This window comes from Caretta caretta, chromosome 1 (assembly GCF_965140235.1).
Source record: "Caretta caretta isolate rCarCar2 chromosome 1, rCarCar1.hap1, whole genome shotgun sequence".
Lineage (NCBI taxonomy): Eukaryota > Metazoa > Chordata > Testudines > Cheloniidae > Caretta > Caretta caretta.
Genome location: NC_134206.1, coordinates 344,489,394 through 344,513,594, shown reverse-complemented (window position 1 = coordinate 344,513,594; position 24,201 = coordinate 344,489,394). Strand labels below are relative to the sequence as shown.

The 24,201-nt window shown below is 47.7% G+C and overlaps 1 protein-coding gene across 9 annotated transcripts in view; it reads left to right on the top strand.

Moving 5' to 3' along the window:
• The window catches only part of PFKFB3 (6-phosphofructo-2-kinase/fructose-2,6-biphosphatase 3), a 113,739-nt gene that overhangs the window by 44,424 nt on the left and 45,114 nt on the right, over nucleotides 1-24,201 (top strand). For 5 of the 9 annotated variants that reach the window (XM_048836668.2, XM_048836663.2, XM_048836666.2 and 2 more), the window contains exons 2-15: nucleotides 5,141-5,266; nucleotides 5,881-5,977; nucleotides 6,859-6,925; nucleotides 7,578-7,652; nucleotides 8,200-8,256; nucleotides 10,929-11,053; nucleotides 12,693-12,900; nucleotides 13,161-13,307; nucleotides 13,886-13,990; nucleotides 15,622-15,751; nucleotides 16,469-16,531; nucleotides 16,772-16,836; nucleotides 18,298-18,471; nucleotides 19,800-19,822. In XM_048836668.2, the coding sequence (XP_048692625.1) occupies nucleotides 5,141-5,266; nucleotides 5,881-5,977; nucleotides 6,859-6,925; nucleotides 7,578-7,652; nucleotides 8,200-8,256; nucleotides 10,929-11,053; nucleotides 12,693-12,900; nucleotides 13,161-13,307; nucleotides 13,886-13,990; nucleotides 15,622-15,751; nucleotides 16,469-16,531; nucleotides 16,772-16,836; nucleotides 18,298-18,471; nucleotides 19,800-19,822 (1,462 nt within the window). Of the gene's footprint in view, nucleotides 1-5,140; nucleotides 5,267-5,880; nucleotides 5,978-6,858; nucleotides 6,926-7,577; nucleotides 7,653-8,199; nucleotides 8,257-10,928; nucleotides 11,054-12,692; nucleotides 12,901-13,160; nucleotides 13,308-13,885; nucleotides 13,991-15,621; nucleotides 15,752-16,468; nucleotides 16,532-16,771; nucleotides 16,837-18,297; nucleotides 18,472-19,799; nucleotides 19,823-23,094; nucleotides 24,009-24,201 lie in introns of all 9 variants that reach the window. The other 4 variants (XM_048836674.2, XM_048836672.2, XR_012666613.1 and 1 more) reach the window with 3 other exon arrangements.

Here is a 24,201-nt window from a genome sequence, read left to right as displayed (position 1 = left end):
GTGTCATTCTGTTGTTTGTCGTGATCTTGCAGCTTGTATTCTTGCAGTCTGTTTGGCATAAACTAACAGTCTTTATTTAGATAGTAAAAATAAAAATTGATTGGGGGGATTTTCTATTTTAAACTCAGGTTGGTAGTAGCAGGAGATCCCCCCCACTCACACAGTTTGGTGAATATCATGGTACATTGGGAAATGTTTGCACTGATTTTTGTGCTTCTAAAGATCCTCGCTGAATCCTCTTTACAGTTGGAACTTGGTTTTGGTTACACTGAAATATGTATTATTTTTAGTGGAGGCCAGAAAGGATTAGCTGAATCTTTGGTTCATTTTATGTGCTCCATGGTTTGCACCTTTCCAGGTTTTTCATTGAGTTCCCGTAAACGTCACTGAAAGACTCTCACTGACTTTGGTGGACTTTAGATCAGGTTCTTAACAAGGAAGCACACATACAATTCCCAGCTGCTACTTCTCTTTAGGAGACTCTCCCCAATCCTGAGTTTATAGACCTTCCTTAAAATGCATCCGATGGAAAAATTGCCAAATGAAGATGCTCTGCTCCTGCAACTCCCATTAAAGTCAGTGGGAGCAGTGTGTGTGCTCAGACTCCAGGACCTCTGAGGATCAGACCCTCAGATTTGCAGATTTGCCTGTGTGTATGTGTATGCTCATCCTTATAGGGTCAGATTTAATTAACTGGAGTATAAGAATAATGAAATATTTAGTGGAGCGAACAGTCCAGTTCCCTTCTCTGTTCAAGTATCTATTTATTTTTAACGCCGAGCACGCTTGGCAAAACTCCTCTTGGCTCAGGGTTGTGGATCTTTTTTCTGCTGTGGGGGAAGGGAGCAAATTAAGTTTCTTCTTTCATCTCTCACCCTCTCTAGCCAATGGTGAGACTTCAGCAGTGCTGGTGTGAGTGTAGAGATGGGGAAACACCTGCAATGCTGCCCTGAGGTCTGGGATTGGGGATCTCTTGTAGGGTGACCAGATGTCCTGATTTTATAGGGACAGTCCCGATTTTTGGGTCTTTTTCTTATATAGGCTCCTATTACCCCCGTCCCAATTTTTCACACTTGCTGTCTGGTCACCCTAATCTCTTGTAATAGCTGCAGCCCTGATTTGGTGAGCTCAAATGGGAAAGTTGGGGGAACTCTTCTTTAATCCTGCCCTGCGGACCCCAGAGTCGAGATGGTAATTCAGGAGAGGAAGGCTGAACAGACCTGCCAATTAATTTTTCTTTTCAGATTTGCTTTAGCATTTTACTGGAGTCTTTTAAGACCTGCTTAATTTTTTTTTCCTTAGCACAAGAAAAACTTGTGTGTAGGTTTTTTGTTTTTTTTTAAATTAAAGTTAACCATTCTGTCATTCTTGGATTTTTTTCAGTGTTGACCCCCTATTGGCTAAGATCCAGTCCTCTGTTAGCTATATCAGGCACTGGCAAGAGGAATGACTCAAGGATATAATCGGTCTTTTTCATTGTTGCTATAATTTTGTACCAGGCTGTCCTTTTTCCAATAGCTTTAGGGTTTTTTTTGGATGCAAGGCGGTAGAAATCTGTCCTGATCTAGATGCACAGGAATTTACATAGACACTGAAAGGAATCTACACCCCTTAAATTTGGCTGCGACTCCCAAATCTAGTTTGAGACAAGTCCCATCCCCCTTCCCTTTCAGCAATCTGCCTCTTGCTTGCACTATCCAAAATTATTGGTGGAGCTCAGCAAATCACATGATCCAGATGGATCTGATGCGGCCGGATGAGATCGGAGTCCTGTTTATTGCGTGCACAATACTCAGCTTCATTCTATGTGGTTATTACGTTTATTTTTGTTGCTGTAATCACAAAAGACATTCGCTCCTTGCATGCCATTCTGATGAGGCTGACAAACTAGGCAGAACTATCAGTGTGTAAGGAATGGAGGGAAAATGTCCGTGAAAGGCTTGTGTATAAAAATGACGACTGCAGAGAACTTCACTCTGAGTTGTCCATGGGTGACTCTTACTTAAGGCTCTTTTTATGCTTAGCATGAAGACCAGGAGGTTTTGCATGTGGGATGCCAAGTAGCATTAAGGAACGCAACTATAATCCAGATTCTGTTATGCCATCAATGACAGCTGTCATCCTTTCTTGCATTTTTCTATACTTGGTGTAAGTGTCAGTCCTTTCCCTTGAGGTTTAGGAGCATGTCCTATGAGTTTCTCTTCCCTTGTGGAGCAGCGGGAAGACCTTGTTGGGGGTGGAGATGTCTAAATATGAGAGAAATTTGGCTCAGAATCCTTGCTACTTTTTGGTCATGTAATTAGGTTAAAAGAGGAGGGATCTTTATTTTAACAGTTAACCTGCTGCTGTGTCAGTGGTTTTACTAATATCCTCTCTGAACTGAATTTCAATCCATTGACACAGGTCGGGCTTTAAATTTTAAAAAGTACCTGCTTCAAAATAGCTTTCTATACACGTGGTAAGCGGTGGAGGCTGTAATGGACCATTTTATTCTTAAATGTCACTTTCTGAATGGCCACAGCTCTGCAGCTAATGTGTATCATTCTATTTCTGTCCTTTTTCAAGCTCAAGGGGGTGGTCAGTTGCATGTCTGTGTTAAGTTAAAAGCTGTTACTCATTCTAAGAAAGCTGGTTGGAAGGGACTGTCCAGTGGGTTTATAGCCTTCTCTTTCAGGGCTTTAGAGACCTGCAGTCATGTCTGCAAGTTTAAGTGCAGCAGTCACATCTTAGTCTTTCATGGATTTTTTTCCGCATCATAAATCCAGTACCTAATTTGGATCTCTTCCTGAGCACAGACAGACAGGACTAGAATGGGCAGGGCGGTTCTGCAGGACCCAATGGAGGTATATTTGCTGAGTGGGGAAAGAAGTCTGAGCAAGGCCTGCCCTATGCCTAGGTCTGGCTAGTATTGTTGTGCCTTGCATTTGTGAGCACCAGTTTTGCACTCTGTTACAGGAGTGAAGTAACTAAAGGCCATTTCAGTGAGAAAGTCACTTGCAGTGAAGCACGTTTACACTTCTCTGTGTCCCTGGGATGTTCAGGACACCGTACTCCCAAGCACCTCGTTGTGAAAGGACTTCAAGAACACTTGAGTCTTGTGGGAGTGGAGTAAGGAAGCAAAGTCACAAAGTGGGGACTGGGAGTGGTTTAACTTGACCCCATCCGCCTGCAAGTTGATACTGTAATCACCCAACTCCAGAATGCCCTCGCCTGTGCGCGATGCCATCTTGGCCGTGGCAGCAGCAGAGAGCGTTAGCCAGGTGCCCGTTCTGCTCGGGCACGTGTGATCCGTGAACTCCTTGCTGCTACGGCAGGCCTAGAAATGAAGCTGGCACCAGTTGGACCAGCTTCAGTCAGTGCCTTTTGAATCCCAGTGAACTACCCACTTGTATAGAAGACGGTCTAGATTGCTGGAAAGTCATATGCAGGAGGCGGCCCCTTAAAGTCCCAAAGAGCTCGGACACTGAGTAACGCTTCTGGGAACCAGGTTCTGAGGAGAAATATCTTGTGTTTCAAACCAGCAAACCAAACATAATGAATCATACCATTGTAGCCTGAATTCCCCTAGCTCTTTATTGAAGTAGTCCACCAGTGTCCCTGTCAAGGTTCCTCCCCCACTCTGAACTCTAGGGTACAGATGTGGGGACCTGCATGAAAAAAACCCCTAAGCTTATCTTTACCAGCTTAGGTCAAAACTTCCCCAAGGTACAAAATATTACACCCGTTATCCTTGGAATGGCCGCTACCACCACCAAACTAATACTGGTTACTGGGGAAGAGCTGTTTGGACGCGTCTTTCCCCCCAAAATACTTCCCCAAAACCTTGCACCCCACTTCCTGGACAAGGTTTGGTAAAAAGCCTCACCAATTTGCCTAGGTGACTACAGACCCAGACCCTTGGATCTTAAGAACAATGAACAATCCTCCCAACACTTGCACCCCCCCCTCTCCTGGGAAATGTTGGATAAAAAGCCTCACCAATTTGCATAGGTGACCACAGACCCAAACCCTTGGATCTGAGAACAATGAAAAAGCATTCAGTTTTTTAAAAGAAGACTTTTAATAAAAAATAGCAGTAAATAGAAATAAAGAAATCCCCCCTGTAAAATCAGGATGGTAGATATCTTACAGGGTAATTAGATTCAAAACATAGAGAACCCCTCTAGGCAAAACCTTAAGTTACAAAAAAAGTACACAGACAGAAATAGTTATTCTATTCAGCACAATTCTTTTCTCAGCCATTTAAAGAAATCATAATCTAACACATACCTAGCTAGATTACTAACTAAAAGTTCTGAGACTCCATTCCTGTTCTGTCCCTGGCAAGAGCAGCATACAGACAGACACAGACCCTTTGTCCCTCTCCCTCCTCCCAGCTTTTGAAAGTATCTTGTCTCCTCATTGGTCATTTTGGTCAGGTGCCAGCGAGGTTACCTTTAGCTTCTTAACCCTTTACAGGTGAGAGGAGCTTTCCCCTGGCCAGGAGGGATTTCAAAGGGGTTTACCCTTCCCTTTATATTTATGACAGTCCCTGTGAGGTGGGGGAGGTATTATTGTCCTCATTTTATAAATGGGGAAACTGAGGCACAGAGGGGTGATGTGACTTGACCAAGGTCATGCAGGAAGCCTGTGGTAGAGCTGGGTGTCGAACCATGTCTCCTAATATTGAGCTTCATCTGTAAGACTGTCTGCCTTCCCTCCCGGTACGTCAGTGCTTAGGGGAAGAGGGGTGCATTCATAGTCAGATAACGATTTCCACTTCCCATGCACTGTAGGTCACAGAGGTGACGTCTCAAGTATTGCTTGGTTTCGTCAGGCCACTGCATCAGGCTTCGTTACCCAGTGACCCCAGAGCTGTCTGCTGCCCGTCTCTGCTCAGTCTGACATGTTCATTCAGCAGATCCTGTTGCAAAAATGAGTCAGCAAATTTGCAGACTCGAGGCTTCAGTGCCTGGCGCCAGTTGTTCTGGTGGGGAGAAGGAAGACTAAAGAGGGAGGTATTAGATTTCCTCCTGCTGTCGATGTACTGAGGGGATGTTGGAGCAGTAGTAAGCGCCCTGATGCCTGCTTTGTCAAACCTCGCAGGGATGATGCTGAGGGATTATAATGGCTGCTTGTGTGTTTTCTCCCCTCATTGTAGCCTGCGGGCCACAGCTTACCAATTCCCCCACTGTGATCGTTATGGTTGGCCTTCCAGCTCGGGGGAAGACCTATATCTCCAAGAAGCTGACTCGCTACCTCAATTGGATTGGCGTCCCAACAAAAGGTGAGGCCCCAGCCCTGGTTCCTGCTAGAAGATATGTGCCCTGGTCCACTGGGGACGTGACTGTGGAGTTAAACACTCCAATGGATTGAGCCTGACAGGATCTCCCTCTTCCGTATCCATCTGGGAGAGAGATCCTTGGGAGGGGATCCTGACTGCATGGTGGCTTCTGCCTGCCCCCTACCCCTGCCAGTGATGAGATGCTACAGAGATGTTAATTTTTCGCCGAGGGGGCCAAGCCCATTTGGTTTGTTTATCGAAAGGGCTTGTATGAGGGATTTCCCAAAGCCTTTTGCGCCTCCTCCTCCAAGGGTGAATCTGGCTCTCGGATCTGTCCAGAGAGTGTGGGCACTTGCCAGAAGCTCCTTGCAGTGGGCTGTTGGGCCCAGCCATGTTTGACACCCTTGTCGCTGGGATCCCTGGAGAATGTCTGCTGGAGATGCTATTTTCGTAGTGCGGGTGTTAGAGAGAGAGGGGGTTAACCCTTTTCCTGCCAGTCTCTGGATGGATTCCCGTACATACTGTCGTGCTCCTCCTGGAGCCTGCTGAGCTGTGTATGGGACATACCACCTGTCCCCTTTCCAATGCTGTACTCACTGCCTGCCTTCACCTTGCAGTTTTCAACGTGGGAGAGTATCGCCGGGAGGCGGTGAAGCATTACAGCTCCTATGACTTCTTCCGCCCCGACAACGAGGAGGGCATGAATGTCCGGAAGTAAGTTTGCTGTTGTCTTGTTCCGTTAAGCCGCCCGTTCTCTTTGAGCCAAAATCTGCTGTAACTTGGATTTAACCCTTCCCCCTGATTTGAAGGGAATTTCTCTGGAGTTAGAGCAGTGTAACTGGAAGCACGATCCGACCCGGTCTCTTAACATTTCCCCTGCTGCCTCACCCCCACCCAGCTTCTCTGTCGGTTTCTCATTCAGGGCTTAAGCCCAGATCCTGAAAGGGATTTAGGCACCAGTTCCCTTTGATGATCTGAGCCTTCGGGCCTGATTTTTTTCAGACGTGCTGAGCACCCACAGCTCCCTTTGACTTTAGCTGAACTTTTGAGGGGGCTCCGCACTTCTGAAAAGCGAGTCCTGAGAGAATCGTCCTTGGAGCCCAGGGATTCCCCCGCCCCAGGCCAGGCTATTGACGTTCCTGGTTTGGGGTTCTGTGGTGAGAAAGCGGAGTGCAGCTCCCTCTTAGCTTGTCAGAGCCACCAGAAAGTGCAAGGCCACCCACTGTCCATTGAGGTGTTGAATAATATTTAGCCTGCAGAGTGGCTGCATGTTCACAGAGCGCTATAGCTGTTATCTAACCAGGCGCTCACAGGAAGTCAGGATTGAGGTCCCCATCTGCAAAATGGGCAAACATTATGGATGTGAAGCCACTTGCCAGTGGCCTCGCGGTAAATGCCAGAACAGGGGCTTTTGGCCGCACAGCTCCGGACCGTCAATCAGGGGATGTCAGTCCTTGCACATACCAGGAGTTGTGGGTTGTGGGAAGGTTAGGAGGAGTTGGAACTTTAAGGCTTCTTCTTTAGGACCAATCCACTGGGTCTTACAAGCATCTCTAATTACTTAAGAAACACATCTCTCTCTTCCTCTGCTACAGACAATGTGCCTTAGCCGCCTTGAGAGACGTCAAGTTGTACCTGTCGGAGGAAGGTGGCCAGATCGCGGTAAGTTCAGATAGGGGTCTGCTAGTTGAAACAAGAGGCCTCTTTCCATCCTCAAAATACTCCCTTGTCAGTGTGTGCTGAGACAGTCCCCCAGTGAAACTCCATCCTGCGGCCCGTCTTCTACACACTGGAACAGTGCCTTGGGGAAGAGGCCATTCCCATCATTACAGGACTTCAGATTCTGTTTTCCTTAGATGCTCCCATCACCACAGTATCGAGAGCCTCACAAACCTGAACAAAGTCTTCCTCACAGCTTCCCTATGAGTATTCTACCTGCTGCCTGTAGGGTGAAAACAGGCTGAGGAATTAAGTGATTTGACCAAGGCTACAAAGGAAGTTTGTGGTGGGAGAGCCAGGAACTGAACTCACAACTTCAGTGCCTTAAGACCATCCTTCCTTGCACACTCCATTAAATCCACAGGATCCCTTTTGCTCCCTTACTTGCCTTCTGAAGGTTTTTACTGCCATGGTTTTGTTCTAAGATAGAAAGGCTTAGAACTGAATACTGCCTTAAGTGATGAATTTATTACTTTTTTTTTCTGATTCTAAACCCCAGCAAATATATTGTCAAACAATATTCCCCTCTTCCCCTCCCCCGAAAGCTATTTAAATGTCCCCTGAAGATGACCGCCCTGGCATTTTTATTGTATAGGTTTTTGATGCTACCAACACAACAAGGGAGAGAAGAGGAATGGTCTTAAACTTTGCCAAAGAAAATGGGTTCAAGGTCAGTATACACCAGACTTTTATCTATCTAAGGTATTTACATGGCCTGCGTTACCATAGTATCTGAGTATCTCTCAGGCCTCACAACACCCCTTTGAGATGGGGAAGTGCTGTTTGACAGATGGGAAAACAGAGGCACAGAGAGACTTAGGCCCTAGGCCCAGGTCCTCAATTGAAGGTATTTAGTTGCCTAACTTGGGAGTGAGGAGTCTAAATACCTTTGAGGATCTGGGCCTAAGTGCCCAGGGTCGCACAGGGAGTCTGTGGTGAAGCAGGGAATTGACCCTGGGTTTCCAGAGCCCAGGTTAGTGGGAACCAAGCATAAGAACATTTCCACCCTACTCCCCCCTAAGATCTCCAAGCCAAGGAGAATAAAATAGATGAGCTGGTGAGAGGGGAAACTTTCTGCCATATGGTGGATTAGAAAATAGTTTTGAAACAGTCTACTCCGAATTGCATGGAGTGGTTAGAGGAGACATCAGGCTGGATGTAATAAACTCCCTATGTTTCACTGCCAATCTTCAACTGGCGTTTGCCTTGTCTTCCAGGTGTTCTTCATTGAATCTGTTTGCAATGACCCATCCGTGGTTGCCACCAATGTTATGGTGAGAATGGAAAGCTATTAACTATTTCTAAATCCTGTATGTGCACAGATTGTATTTGACCCTAGCTGGTGATCTGCTTATTGTACTTCAGCGGCACTGGGATAATTTACACCAGCTGAGGATTTTTAGTTTTTATCTGTCTCGGGGCAGAAAGTGTGTAAAGACTGTCTGGCATCAGCCACTTCAGGACTATGCAAAAGCGTTTGAATACAGCCGTCACTTTCAATCTTTTCTGTGCTCCCAATCCCCGTTCTTTTAATACGTACTGCCATACCTCAGCTTTTGAACAGTCTCTTGGAGGAAGCCCTGCAGTGTGCCAGGACCCCCTCCCCCCCGGCTATGGGGGTCTCACTGTTCCTTCAGAGAAGGCCACACTGCTTCATGGCCTCCTAGACTGAGCTACTGGGCTCCAGCAGCCCTGCTCTGCTCAGCAAGTCCAACGGAGGTAGACTCCTGGTAGAGATGTGTATTCTCTTCAAGGACTGATGCACCCCAGCTGGTATTTGCAGTGCCACCCCCAAACAGCATTTTCAAAACAGAGCAGGGTTTATTAGTCAAGTGGAACACAACATTGGAAGTCCTTAGGTTAGCACAGAGAAATGAAGGTTAAAGGGTAGTCCATCCTGGTCAAGCCACAATTCACCAGCCAAGCTCTGGTGAACTCCATTTTCAAGCTCTTTCTCTCGTTGACTTCCTTCCTCAGTCCATTCCAAGCCCCGAGCTTCTTCCAGAAGCCATCTCTTATCCCCTGCTGGTCATGTCTGTCCTTTGTTCTCCAGGCAGGATCATGCTGAGTTCACAACCCCCCTGGCCGGAGCTTCCTGCTGGTGAGACTCACGTTATGAGTCACTGGAGCTTGCATTGTGTTTCTGGACCCCTTGTAGATCTGGGCTGGTTTCAGCCAGTTTCTTAATGACTCTAATTGTTCTACCCAGACAGAGGTGACACACATCTATATTTTGTAGTCTGCCCTGAGAGCGAACTTAATCCTTCTCCCACTACTTAGTAGCAATCCAAAGTATGGGGGAAACTGAGGCACACGTATGACTCATAAAAATATTACAAAATATTGCCACTTTGTCACAATAACTTAATAACAAATGTGCTTAAGTGGCTGGATTATAAATCCCGTTTTCAAAAATGACCTTGAAGCCCAAATCTCAGTGAAAGTCAGTGGGACTTAGGCTCCTAAGTCACTTCTGTGCTTTTTGAAAACTTTACTCAAGGTCTGCTATTAAACAGATGCACAAGAAAAGACAGTAACCCAGGCCTCACTGTGCACGTTTTTTTAGCTAGGGAAGAAACATTAATGGCATGCAACTTCCTTCTTGAGAAACTGTCTTTCTGATGTATTGCCCTGCCTGTGCCTGTGTCAGAAGAGGTGACCCCCTGTCTTAGGGTTGGCTAGAGCAGAGAGGGGCTTTTTTTTTTGTTTCTTTAATGAAAATTCACTTTCCCTGCTAACCTGTTACGAGGCACTGTTCCAACTGCCAATCTTATCTCCAGTTATACATCACAACTTTCCAAGTCGTTTTACAGCACCTCAGACTCCATTGGCTGGATGCCAAGAGTTCAAATGGTGTTTGTTCGTAGGTGACAAGGTTTTAGGGCATGGGTTTGTCTTGTATTGGTGTCTGGTGTCACCACAGATGAAGATGACTCATATCTCCCCTTTCCATAGAATTCCCTTAATGGTACTTGCTACCTACACAGTGTTGAGTTACATCCAGACAGATAAGGGTGCACCTGGGAACATCCTACACTTGAATGGGGCCCATCTTGTCACCCTCATACAAGCACAGCTCCTGTGAAGAAGTTCAGTGGGAGTTCGGTCTCCATGGGCAAAACCTTGGAGCGGACCAGATTTCTCTCTCTCTATCCTAACTCTTGATTTGGTTATTTCCCTTCTTATCTCTATGGATAGCGTACACCTTATTTTACACAAATCAATAACTTCCCTTCAAGTTAATTAATGAGGACGTGACTGGAGATAAAATTGGCTCCTACATGTATGTCAGTTTCTGCTTCACCGGACATTACAGATTAACAGTGTGTTAGTGCTCAGGTGCCATATAAGAAAATAAATTGTAGTAATGACAGCAACGACACAAGTAGGTAGTATGCAGTAGATATTCATGGATTAGGACCCCATTCTGCTCCGTGCTGTACAACTATCTTGCCTAAGGTTACTTGCTTCCCATGTTCCACTCTAACCACGTAGACATCACTGGTTCTCTTTACAAGTAGTTGGATGGTTTATTTTTTTCCCTTAGTATGGGTGTGTTCAGCCAACTTGTTAGGGAGCTGTGACTGTCACCGGACTCGCTTCTCTTTTCTTGGCAACAAAATGCTGAGGCTAAATCACTGAGAAACACTTGAGCTAGGTAGCCTTTGATTCTGAGAGGAAATGGTAACCCAAGATACATGCTGCAGCCATGCGTTTACCCATCTTACACTTACCATTAGTTCTTACTTCTTTTATAATGCCAAAATTCCAGCTGTAAGTGGACTCTTTGTAGGTGGCTCTTGGAAGGCTTTTGACACCTGATATTAGAACAGCCTGATTGTTCCAAGACATATCGTGTTTGCACTGTCATTGACTGAGATGCTAGCTTTTGTCTGTACAGAAAGCTTTCTGATGACTCACTGATTTGCTTTCTGTGTTCCTGCAGGAAGTTAAATTGTCTAGCCCAGATTATAGGGACTGCAACTCAGCTGATGCCATGGAAGACTTTATGAAGAGAATCAATTGTTACCAGGCCAGCTACCAGCCGCTTGACCCAGATAACTATGACAGGTAAGGGGTTTTGCTTTGAAAGAGCTTGGCTTGGAGGTGATTTGTCTTGGAAGAAAAGGGTAATAAAATATAGATCTGTATTTCAGTGTCTGTTTGAAAAAGTGAATTTATTAGAAGAGAGGTGGGCAAACTACGGCCCGCAGGCCACATTTGGCTCGCAGGACTGTCCTGCCTGGCCCCTGAGCTCCTGGTCCAGGAGGCTAGCCCCCGGCCCCTCCCCAGCAGCCACGCTGCCGCAGGGCAGTACTCTGGGCTGCGGGGCTGCCCTTCATGCAGGGCAGCACGTGTCTGGCTCTGGCCGGGCAGCGCGGCGGCCAGACATGCTGCTCTGAGCGGCATGGTAATAGGGCTGGGGCCGGGGGGTTGGATAAGGGGCAGGGAGTCCCGGGGGGCAGTCAGGGGGCAGTTGGGGCGGGGGCGGTCGGATAGGACAGAGGTTCGGGGGGTGGCAGTCAGGGGACAGGGAGCGGGGGGGTTAGATAGGGGGTGGGGTCCCGGGGGGCAGTTAGGGGTGGGAGGTCCCGGGAAGGGGCCATCGGGGGACAAGGAGCAGGCTGGGGTGGTTGGATGGGTTGGGAGTTTTGAGGGGGGCAGACAGGGGGTGGGAAGTGGGAGGGGGCAGATAGGGGCCAGTCTGTTTGGGGAGGCACAGCCTTCTCTACCCGGCCCTTCATATAGTTTCATGCCCGGATGTGGCCCTCGGGCCAAAAAGTTTGCCCACCCCTGTATTACAATAAAATTAAGAGCGAGCCCCAAGCTCTCATTCTAAACTCAAGCCTCTATTGGAGAACCAAGAAGATGTGGGCTTTTTCACCATCCTTTATGCCTTGTGGCTCCAGCATGGAACCAGAGGACCAGAACATCCTGCGGAAATTTTTACATGCGATTTCTGGGCCGACCAGAAGCAGCATGTGCTGATCTTTTGAGGCTTTCAGGCTGGTTTCCAGACCCAAGAACTTTGGAGGGGCAGCTGAGATTTGGGGTACTTCTGTGAACCTTTTGACATTATCCCATCAAAGCTCTGTAACATTGCGAGACCTGGGAGGAAGCCGTCCCCTACCGTAATCAACTCTCCAGCCAGAGCAGACACCCAGGAGGCCGTAGTCATCCTAAGTGACTCTGGATACAGTCAGTCAGATAAATATTGCAGTGCTGCAATATTTATCTCCTCTGCATCTCCATTTGGGAACACTTTTTTTACCATGAGTAACTCCTCCATCATCCTATGACTTTCTGCACCTGGCGTGGGGCAGCAGGTGGCTTTCTCTGGGCCTTCAGGGTTTCAGTGTAGTCAATCATTCAGTGTGTGCTGTCAATCTCAGCTGTCCCGAGGTGTGAAAGCCACATGGGGGATGCTGCCTCATCCCAGATCTCTCGTACAATGGAGGCTTGTGCTAGCTACCAGCCGTGGGCCTGGAGTCAGAATAATCTTATTTAATCTTTTTTTAATGGAACAAGGAAAATGGAGATCACCTGGCAGGTCTCAATGTAGCAGTGGTTTCAAAGGAAAGCCTTACAGCTACCATGGAATACCCCTGCAGCAAATCCTTTTAACATGGGGATTATATCCCCTTGACATTTATTCTCGAGAGTTGCCTTTGATTCATGTTTCCACTGCTCCTTGCTGTGTTTTCCACAGGGATGTGTCTCTGATCAAAGTGATTGACGTTGGCCGGAGGTTCCTGGTGAACAGGGTCCAGGATCACATCCAGAGCAGGATTGTCTATTACCTAATGAACATCCACGTCCAGCCGCGCACCATTTATCTGTGTCGACACGGCGAGAGTGAATTCAACCTCAAAGGGAGGATTGGCGGCGACTGTGGACTCTCCAATAGGGGCAAGAAGGTAGGGGAACAATATCCCTCTTGTATTTGGGCAGGTGGGAGCAAGTCCCTGGTTGTGTAATATGCCGTGTGTGAGACAAGGTGGCATCAGGTATATATACTTGGTGTAGGCCTGAATGTGTCTTCCGAATTGGCAACATTTCAGTGCACTACTGGTACCTAAATGAGCTCCTCTGAAATCAGGGGTAATTAAGCAGGACCATCTGGAAGCCCTGGGTAACAGAGGTTCAGTAACCACCCTCTGTGTTTTATCTCCTTTAGTTTGCCAGCGCATTGAACAAATTTGTTGAGGAGCAGAACTTGAAGGACCTCAAAATCTGGACCAGCCAACTCAAGAGGACAATCCAAACGGCGGAAGCCCTCAAGCTGCCCTATGAACAGTGGAAGGCGCTCAACGAAATCGATGCTGTAAGCGTCTTAACTGGCTTACTAATTGCCGACTCTCACTGAGCGGAGCAGTGAGGGCACTGGCCTTCCACCTCTGCCCAAATGTCACAGTGGAAGCGAGGTTTGCCCGCTCCAACACACTGTGACCTGGCCAGCTCGGCTGGTTTTGTCCAGGAGAGGCTGGAGCTGTAAGAGCGAGCATGGGAAGGGGAGGGCCAGGACCGAGGTGCAGTGGAAGTGCTAAGTGGGGGAAGCTGACTCCGTACCTAGCTCTGACAGCCATTGCTGACATTTCCCAAGCAGTGACGTCAAACCTCTCCAGAGACGTAAAGAGGCAGTATTGTTTCCCGGCCTGGTTTTGGCAGCAAATGCGGTGCTGCCAAAGAGCTTGTTAGCTTTTGTCTCTAACCTACTGATTTAACATTGCTGCCACTGGGGCCACTGTACGGCTGAATTCTTAGGGGCTCAAGTGCAGTCTATTCTCTGTGTGCAGGAGAAGGGTTTGCCGTAAGGCTGCCTGGTACCTGCATTGGTTGGCACCTGCAGCTCTGTTGTCTGAAGCCCAGTAAATAACCTCGGGGGATGTCTTGTTCCCGCAGGGTGTATGTGAAGAGATGACTTACGAAGAGATCAAGGCGCAGCACCCGGAGGAATATGCTTTACGCGATCAGGACAAGTACTATTACCGCTACCCTTCTGGAGAGGTATGTCTGCAGAGAAACCCTCTGGGACCTGACTGGTCTAAAATGCCACATACTTTCCTATCTTACCCGTATACCCTTCTGCACTGCATCCAACCTAGAGGGCAGAAAAGGAATGGGTCAGTCTAGGCTTTCTGAGTACTTTGAGTCAAAGCGGTAACTAGATGTGAGTGCTGACCCCATCTGGGCGTTTGTCAAATTTTAATGGGCTAGTTCTGATACCTTTGTCAAGTTGTTGGATGGTCCCGTTGATTTCATCAAGACCGCTCGAGGCATAAGGTGCTGCTTAACCTGAGCAAAGGTATCTGAATCTGGCCCTATATTTAATGTAAAATAGTATCTTCCATCCCAAAGGAGTTCTCTTTACTGCCCTGCCCTAAGACACCCTCCTGAGGCTGATGGTAGCATTTCTCCAGAGCTCTCTGCTGACTGGGGGAGTGAGCTGATGGTACATTTTTAGCAGGTGATGAAGTGATTTGTGTTCACTGACATGGGAGTTTAGTTCAGTGCTATGGAATAAAGATAAAGATGTATGAGGAATATCCACCAGCTCCTGGAAAAATACAGGCTTGTGGATTTCAAAGTTATGGAATAGTGATGTGCGTAATATTGACTGTAGGGGCTAAAATTCCCACCAGCTACCACTCTTGTTTCTGTTCTCCAGAGTATATGGCTCTTGTAGAAAAACAAGCTTCTGAAACATAGATATTCATTATCCTCGAAAACTCCATGTAGCTTAATCAACCCTTCCAGTATCCAGTGCAGATATGAAAACAGAAGTCTGTCTGTTGCTGAGGTTCTTTCTCCTCCCAATACCAGAGCAGAGAAGTGACCTTGTGTTTAGTGTTCTGTCATGAGATGTGGTGTGTTCATTTTAGAGAACTGCTGAAATTACTTGGAAGGGGTGGCTAATGGGCCATAGAGCCATTTGCCACAAGTTCACCTGTTCAAATCCATATTACTCGTGACTGAAAGTCAATTCCTAGTGGGTAGATGGCCACCATGCTGGCAGTCTCTGCAGAGAAGCCAAGGACCAGATGTTCCACTGAGCCAAAACTATCTCCTGATTCGTAGAGGGTGGTCCCTATCATTCAGAGTTAAAACAGGTTGGCGGTGTGGGGGTTCTCGCACTGTCTCTGCCTCCTGTACTCTGACTAGATGGAAGACTTCAGTCTGTAAGGCTGTTTGATTTAGAACCTTTCACCAAAGCTAAATTCATTTTTGAGCTGAGAGATGTCCATGGTTCAGAACAGATCTGCTTACGCAGAAGGGCACAAACTCCAGGCAAACTCTAGCTGGCATTGTGGAAAGGTTGGGTGGATCTCAAATGATGGTGGTGATTCTTCTGTATAGTAGGAGAGGAGGGTTGTGAATATATGTCTAGTTTAAAAGAATCCAGTAGGAGAAGGAAACACCTCTTATTACAGACCTCATGTAAAGCATCATTTCAACAGTGTTCCAGCTGCTTTTGTCCTGTAAGCCATGGACACAGCTCCAAACTCCAGGAGCTTTGGGGGTTTCACTTGGTTTAAAGCATGAACTCAGTAGATGGATCAAAACGGTGGCTTTGCTTTTGACTCCTTGTAATTCCTGACTGTGCTCTGAATTTATCTCTCGCTCTACTTATTTTGCAGTCATACCAAGATCTGGTGCAGCGCCTGGAGCCAGTCATCATGGAGCTGGAGAGGCAGGAGAACGTCCTTGTGATCTGTCACCAGGCTGTGATGCGGTGCCTTCTGGCTTATTTCCTAGACAAGAGCGCGGGTATGTGACACCCCGGCAGTCTTAGCTGGAGGCAGTTGGGTCCCATGTTGCTTCCGGCTGCTCTACATTGGGTTGCCAGGGGAGGGCGGATGGGGGTATTTTACAGAAGCTCAGAGAGAAAGGGATTCCTTGCACACACTCCTCCAAGGAGTTCTCGAAGTTGGATGGTGCTGGGAGTGCTGCTTGGTGCACACAGTTCTGTGTCTGCAAAGACTGGGCCATATGACGCTCGTGGTATTTTAAGTGGAATTGCACCAGCCTGAGCCCCTGCTGTATCATGCGGTGGGCTGGTCACTGAGAGTGTAGGACCTCTCCTATCCTGCTGGTCCCTGCTCCAGCTTCTGGGCTGCTGCAGTGTCATTCCTCTGAACATCTTTTGGAACCCTGGCACCACCAAGTGAGCTCCAGGGTCGGCCTGAGGAGTCCCCAAGTTGCTGAGGAGGGGGCATTCAGTCTCCCAGTCCGGCCTACTGCTGAAGTGGGAGATTGGAACTAGCCAGGGGCGTTGGGCCAGCTGTAGAGAGGAGCCCTGGGTGGACCCTTATTTTGCCTGTGCTTCGGGTGACCTAGGCAGTGTGCTAAGTTATACACGGGGAGGGGAGTCCCACCGGCCTCTACCGAGTCGGTCCATACATCTACAAACCCATTTGCAGACGGGACTCTGCCACTTGTGCTGTCACTAACCTCCCCTCCCCCCCTTGTTTGCCCTTCCTCCAGCTGAAATGCCCTACCTGAAGTGCCCCCTTCACACGGTGCTGAAGCTGACACCTGTGGCCTATGGTAAGTGGAACGTTTTCCCTTGGCGCGCTGGCTAGCGCGGTTGGGTGAAGTGTTTGCTGATGGTTACACCTTGGTTCAGGCTAGATTGTAGGCTCTTTGGGGCAGGACTGGAGCGCTCTTCCTGTGTGTTTGTACGCTGCCTAGCGCAGTGGGTCCCTGATCCTAACGGAGGCCTTTGGGCTCTACCCTAAAGTAACGAGGAACCATCAATTGCTCACGGTCTCTCGCTCCTCACTGCAGGTTGCCGAGTGGAGTCCATCTGTCTGAACGTCGAAGCGGTGAACACCCACAGAGACCAGACAGAGGTGAGTTGTGCTTTGCTTTAGATCTCTGTCACTCTCTCTCCTTCCTCCTAATGTGAGCCGGCAACAAGGACTTCAAGAGGGGCTGGGGGTTGGGGATCGCTGGGCTGGGCACCATGAGCAGCCGTTTGAGAACTGGCCGCAGGAGTTGCAGGCAGGTGAGGAGGCTTCAGAAATTAAAGACCCTAAAACCCCCAACCTGCCTTCAGGTGCTTCCCCTACATTCTAGAGCCCTGATCCCAAGCGCACTGAAGTCAATGGACAGACTTTCATCGGGCTTTGGATCAGGCCCTCTGACAGCCAATGAGCCTAGACTGATAAATGCCTGAGGAGGAGGCAGGGAATGATTTCTGCAGTGCCGTAGTTAGGGCCAGAGCCATCAGGCCACGTTCCTTGTTAAGCAGAAGGGGTGAGTGCGTTGTATGCTTGTGGAGGGCTAGGGGAGAGGAAGGAAAAATGTTAGCAGTCTCCTTTGGGGAGTGAGATTAATGTGCTGTGGGCATGTAAGCTAAGCAGGGTTAAGCCTGGTCAGTACGTGGCTAGGAGACCTCCAAGGAACATGTAGGTGCTATGAGCAGTGGTGCTGATGATTTAGGAGACGGCATACTTCCATGGCCTTGGCACTGAAGGCATGCTCCAGCATGGTGTTCGGGGGTGCTGTGCTGATAGATCCAATTTAAATTGTCCCCCTTTCAGGTGGCTCTCTTTTTCTTCACTTCCTGTCCTAAACTGCATCGTAGGGTTGCCAGAAGTCAGCCTTTCCCGCCTAGTGGTGGCTGCATAGTCGGCAATGGGTGAAGCAATTCCTGGCTGGGTAGCGTAGACCAAGAGCTTCTGAATCCTTTGACAGCTGCTGTATTGTAGCAATGGGTTCTGCAGCAATAACAAGAGCTAGGCTGTGGTGATAACATAAAGCTAGACAAGCACAAATTGCTCTGGTTATTCTCCTAATATGCTGCATGGGTAGCTGTCCCTCCCTTTCACACGGGAAGTGTGGGCAGTTCCAGGAAGCGGAACATCCCGTAGGTGAGCATAAGCTCTTTGCAATGGAACTTCGCTGGCTGCTCTGTCCAATTGCTGAATCAATCGCTCTCATTGGCTAGACTCGCGCCCTCCTGTGCTTCTTGCTTTTGTGCTCCCCTCTTGCCTATCTGCTTGGGTCAGCAGGAAAGATCTTGAGAAGGAGACAGAAGAGCCTTCCTGTTCTAGTCAATTATCGCTGCAAGTCGTGGCCTTTTCTGCGTAGAACCAGAAGGGTTCAGAGTGTAGGGTTTTTTCCCTTGGAACGTCTCTCCTGACCTTTGTGTTGCACTTGGTGATCAGGGACATTAATGCATCAAACATGCACCATGTATGTAGATGGTTGTTTTTTTTTTTGGGTGGGGAAATAGAGGAGAATTTAAAATTGCTTTTTTTCATAACTTTCGCCTTCTTTCTTTTTGTCTTTGTCTCGCTCTAATTTAGGAAGCAAAGAAGGGACCTAACCCGCTCATGAGACGTAATAGTGTTACCCCTCTAGCGAGCCCAGAGCCCACCAAAAAACCGCGCATCAACAGCTTTGACGAGCATGTGGCTTCTTCTGCTGCTGCCCTGCCAGTCTGTATGCCCCAAGAGGTGCCCACGCAGCTGCCTGGACAAGTTAGTCGAATTCTTCTTCTTCTCTTTATTGTTGTTCGCTTCTTGTCGCTTATTAATCAAAGGAGCAGCATTTGATTATTTTAATTATGCTGCTGTCTTCGAGCTGCGTTTAGTTAGTTTACCACCAGCGCCCTCCCTTCTATTAAAAGCACCTAAAATTAACTCACTCTTCAGTCTCTTGCTTCTTGGGACCCTTGGAAGCCCAGGAAAATCCAAATCCAGACTGAACTGAGCAGCTGTGTTGTTGAAATTTAATATTTCTCTCTGTCCCCATTCAAGTGCCTCTGAACTCAGCTACTGTGCAAGCTTCTAAATGGGTGCCTGGTGCTGGTTTGCCCACTCGCATTCCAGATCGTTCATTGGCCTCTCCAATCCTTCCTCCTCTGGGATCTAGCTGTCCCATACTAGGTTGGAGTTTTGTTCTAGGTGCTGCACTAAAGGAATAATTCTTGGCATTATCTTAATAATGACCTCTGGGAACCTATACCCTGGTCGCATCTGCTTCCCTTCCCATCACTCTCCCAAGAACCCCAGCCTAGCTAGAGGTGGGGCAATAGAACAGCCAATGTTGCCTTTTTGAACAGCAGCCCTAATGACCAGCTGTCACGGAGCTGATAAACTGGCTTTGACTCTATTGGCTGTGACTTGATTCGCAGCCTGGCCGGAACCATCTGCTGTGTACCCTTGCGCAAATCCCAAGGGGACGCATGGGCTTGCTTGCTCTGTCCATTATAGAGGACGGAGCTCCTCTAGGGGCATTGCTTAGTGCTGCCTTCTCCCCATGATTGCTCCTCTGATATTTAATAGAGGTCGTAAAATTCCTTCCTCCGAGTCAGTTCCCCCCACAGTTAAAGATCTGGGGTGCTGGCTACACAAGTGCCCGTAAAAGTGTGTCTCTTCAGGCCTTAGAAGCGACCTTAGTTATAGATGAATAAGAGCCTGCTGCCTGGTCTGTCTGCTCTTCCTGTGCCCTGTGGTCCATGTTAATTCCCTGTTGCCCTCTCCACTGCTTTGTAGGCCAGTCCTAAAAAGTAAGGCTGCGAGTTCCTATTCTTGCGGGCTGGGATGAATTGCTGGAGATTCTGGTTGGTGGCTGCTTTGCACTAACATCTGGTTCCCAATTAGCACTAAAGGAGATGGTTAAGGAGGCCTCCAGTTTTGGTGTCCTTCATGCTACCGCTCCTTCCAATTAACCGTCTGCCCAGCTTCGACCTGGAATTGCTCTTTGGTTGGTTGCCTCTCGCTGATTTCAAATGACTCCCTTCCTACATGCACTCTGTTACTGATGTCTCTCTTTCCATTTTCTCTATCTCTTTGTCTCCTTGCAGCCTTTACTCGGGAAGGCGTGTCTGTAAGTATCTTCTTGTGAGTTTTTCCTTTCTGTGTCTCCTACCTTCCAGCTGGCTTTGTTGTTATCTTTGTTGTTGCTGCTGCTGTGAAACTAGATTGAGTTCTGGATTTTAATTCTGTGGCTCCCAAGTCTTCCTTCATAAGGGGGAAATTCATGCATCTTTATGGGGGGGAAGATGGGGCCATCAGTGGTATTCAAACACTCAAGGGTCTTGGATCTGATACTGCTCTCCTCCTGATCTCTCTCCTCCTTTTTGTCCCCCTCCTGCGCCCTTTCCAAGCATTTGGTCAAGGACATTGGAATCTGTTAAGGATTCTCTTCAGTGCTTGTACCCTCTAATCTGGTTTGTAGTTCTGGTTTGTCCTTCCTTCCTGCCTGGGTGCTGGCTTGGCTTCCTGTTAGCTGTGACACTCCTACTTCAGTAGATGTGGTTTAGCAGTGTCTAACTAGAAGGTGGCAAGAGGGGCTGCTTTGCCTCTGGTGCAATCAGCCTCCACCCTCCCCACCCCATGTCTAGTTAGTGCTGTTCCCTCCTGGCCAGGGACGGCTTGTATCCCTGGCTCGTGGAGAGACTCCCACACAACAGTGTTTCCACCTCCTTAGAATGCAACCAGTGGGAGCAATGTTCCCTCTCATTTTCTCCTTCCATGTGCGGAATGAATTTTATGTGCAACACCAATATCGAGGTGATGTGCGGATGCGCGCCAACTGTGCAAACAAAAAACCTGAATTGCTGATCGGACTTAGCAGCTTTTTGTACCCTTCCACTAAAGGGCTGCTGTTGCTGAAGCTGCATCTGCAGTTGACCTTGCTATGTATTCATTCTCAATAATCTATATATTATGTATTACTTTTTGCTAAAAAGTAATGCAGGGCCTTGTATCATTTTCTGTTACAAGAGCTATGTAGATAACTGCCATTTAGCATTTGAATTGTCAGAGTTTTCTAATTTGCAAGATTATATTATAACACTTTCTGCTAGGGAATCGGATCATGGCTTTGTCAGTAATTGAATAGGACAACACTGAATCTTTTCCTGTGCCTCTGGATATATTGAATATGTCAAGGCACCAAATCCTGTTACCCTTCTGTATAACCCAGCCAAACCGGTGTGGGTCTACTGCAGAAACAGTGGGCAGGCAGCAGTGGGGAGGGGTGTCTAGCCCTGCACACCCCAAGCTCCCCACTGCTCCCATCCACCCCCTATAACCCCCACCTCACCTTACACAGCCTCTTCGGGATCCAGGCCCACCTTTGGCTGCACGTCTGCACGGCTCCACTAATTTGGTGCGCGGCCCTTGATGCCCTCTTTTGCGGTTGCACAGACGCGCACCTTAGAAGAAACACAAAGTGTGAGGTTGCACCAAATGAGCTTCCTGGGGAGGGTCCTGCTTCACGTTGCTCCCCTCACCCTAGAAGGATTTTATCTCCTGTCTCAAGGGAGGCTGTTTAGACTTTGGCTGGGAGCTGTCGGGTCATGGTGTCCATCTACCTACAAAACTGTGACAAGCAAATCGGGATTCGAGGCTTCTGGGGAATAGAGTATCCATGTTGGCTTGGGGATAGTAGACAGTAAAGTAGACCCCTCCAGCTATGGTCAAGAATATGATTCTTGCCATTGTTGTATCTGTGCTTTGAATGACTGCCCCTAACTCCTGCTGCTTTTATACTCCATACTGCGTGGCTTTCTACAGATCAGTTGCAGAATAACCGAATGTTAGTTAGAGGGAGCCTAATTGGCACATACTGGTGCTCTGTAGTCTGCCAGGGGACAGGTACAGCGTAATGGTGAGAAGGCATCAGTTCATCATCTTACTCAATGACTGGATCAGCCTGAGTCATAGTTAATGTTGCATGTCTGTCCTTGTTGTTTTCAGGATGCTGGGATTTGCTGTTAACTAAAATGAGCAGTAGCAGAGGCAGAATTCAGTTATGCTTGAACACACTGACGAACCTCATTAATTCTTATCATCTCCCTCTTATCTTGTGATAGTCTAGCTAAAATATCAAATCTAATAGCCTCTGTGTTGTTGGGAAAGGGAATAGGTCACGTTAGCAAACCTGGGCATGACATTTTGAAAGATTCTCGTTTGTGGGCAGCTCAGCTCTTGTATGTTAAAGGACAGATGCAGGCTTGTCTTGATTTATGTTGATTTGTCTAGCATGGCATGCACGGCTGCTTTTTCCTTTCCTTACTGCTTGTGAGGGTGCTTCTTAATATTGTCCACGTTGTAATCAAAAAGCACTGAACAGCTTGATGCTGACCGTGCCACTGAAAATGCCCCCTCTGAAGCAGAGGTTCAAAACCTTTTTGGGACAGCTGGCTCAGTTTGCCAGGCCAAGAACTCTGCTGAACCAGCCGATGCTCTCCAAGTTCTGACAGTAGTTGCAAGACTAAAGCTTAGGGCAGACCAGACTCCATTGTGGCTTGGAGCTTGCCTTGCTGACTGGCTGGTGGCACCTTTTATGCTTAGGTTCCTCTTCCCTACCTTAAAGGAGCTAAGGCATTCGGGCCAAATTCAGAGGTGATGTGTAACTGGCATGTTCATCCAATCCCCTGACTGTATGTTATCCCATTTTAGGCTGACTTAGACATGTGTCTATCATCATACACCCTCCTCTGTGATCCAAATCTCTATGAGCATCTAAGTGGCCGCCTTAGTGGCTAGAAGAGAGGGCAACTTGCACGAATCATAGTCAACCCTGACTTTTACCCCTATTTGGGGATATATGTTACGCTAATGTAAACTCCCTGACTCATTTTGTTCGTGGGTGTAAGTAGGTCTGTGGTGGAGTTGAGGGCAGGTGCTCAGCTGATGTAAATGTGTCGCAGCGCCATTGAAAATCAGTGGAACTCTGACCACTTACCCCCGTTGCGGATCTCGGAGCGTCTAATGTCCCTTCCTTCCGACTCTAGCTCCCAGAGCCTGAAGCATCAGTGGCTGGGAACCACCATCCTAGTATGGATTGGATTCTTTGTTGTTAATAGGATTATATGTAACCTAGAAAGCAGGCAAGAAATAAGATCACATACCAGCAGCCTAGCACTTTTGCTGGGAATAGACTGTAGTAAGTGCTCATCACTGTAGGATCTAGGCACTGGGGAGCAAATGTGGAGGACAGCTGTTGCCTTTTGACTATAATGGTGGTGTGTGCGTGTGTGTGTGGTCTTTTTATTTGTTTTGATCCTGAATGAACTTTTATTAAATCAAATTTAAAGTCTCTTCCCCTCCTCTCCCCTTCTCTTTCCCCTTCACTTTTCACGCTTAAAGACGAACTGTGTATCACTTCCTTAAAGTTTTCTCTTTACTAATATTTCCAAGGTAAATGGCTCAATGCATGCTCTGGCTTCCCTAACCTGACCCTGTCTCTGTGGATAGCAGTGAGAGCATCTCAACCCACTTCTGTATCTTGGTCCATGCTATAAACCCAGCCAGGACTGAGATTTCTGTTGAGAAACTGGTCTCTTCCCCCTTTTCCCCTCCCTGGGATGTTGTGATGTGGATAACTTGCCAATCGCAACAAACCTTCATGTCCCATATCTAGTGGGGGGCTGCTCAGTGTTGTGACCACTGCAGAGGGTGTCAGTCTTGCATTGTGACTAGTGTGTTTAGCTGTTGAAACTTGCATCCTTTTCACCTCTTTGGCATGGATTAGAAAATGCTTTTCTAGTTGACGTTGGTGTTCACTGGATGTCTTTGCAACAGCAGTTCTGAAGAGCTACAGTTGAGGTCTATAGCTGGATGGTGTCTAGACTTGAGCAGCAATGGAAGGCCCTAGTGCTTTTTAAAGACAGTATTGGGGCAAGTGAAAAGTCTGGAGATCTTAATCTGTAGTTCACGGTGAGGCAGACTATGGGAAGCCAAGGTCCTTTGCTCAGCTGGAGCAGCCAGTGTGTTCATGTCTCATTCAGCCATTGTGCAGGATAGCGCTTAGCATAGCTTTGCTGACATGAGAATTGGTGGTTCAGCTTTACTAGTGCAAATTACTGAGGGTTCCAATATGTGCTAGGAGGTCTGGAGAAACAAAGGAAGACCCAGAGCCCGAGTCTCCACCCTTGTGTATTCATTTATGCCTGTGCAGAGTGGGTAGCATTTCACATCCACGCTGCACTGGTGTTGATTACTCTGCAGTACAGAATCTGGCATATAGTCCCTGCCCTGAGGCACTTACTGTCTAAATACAGGTTTCAGAGGAACAGCCGTGTTAGTCTGTATTCGCAAAAAGAAAAGGAGTACTTGTGGCACCTTAGAGACTAACCAATTTATTTGAGCATGAGCTTTCGTGAGCTACAGCTCACTTCAGTGAGCTGTAGCTCACGAAAGCTCATGCTCAAATAAATTGGTTAGTCTCTAAGGTGCCACAAGTACTCCTTTTCT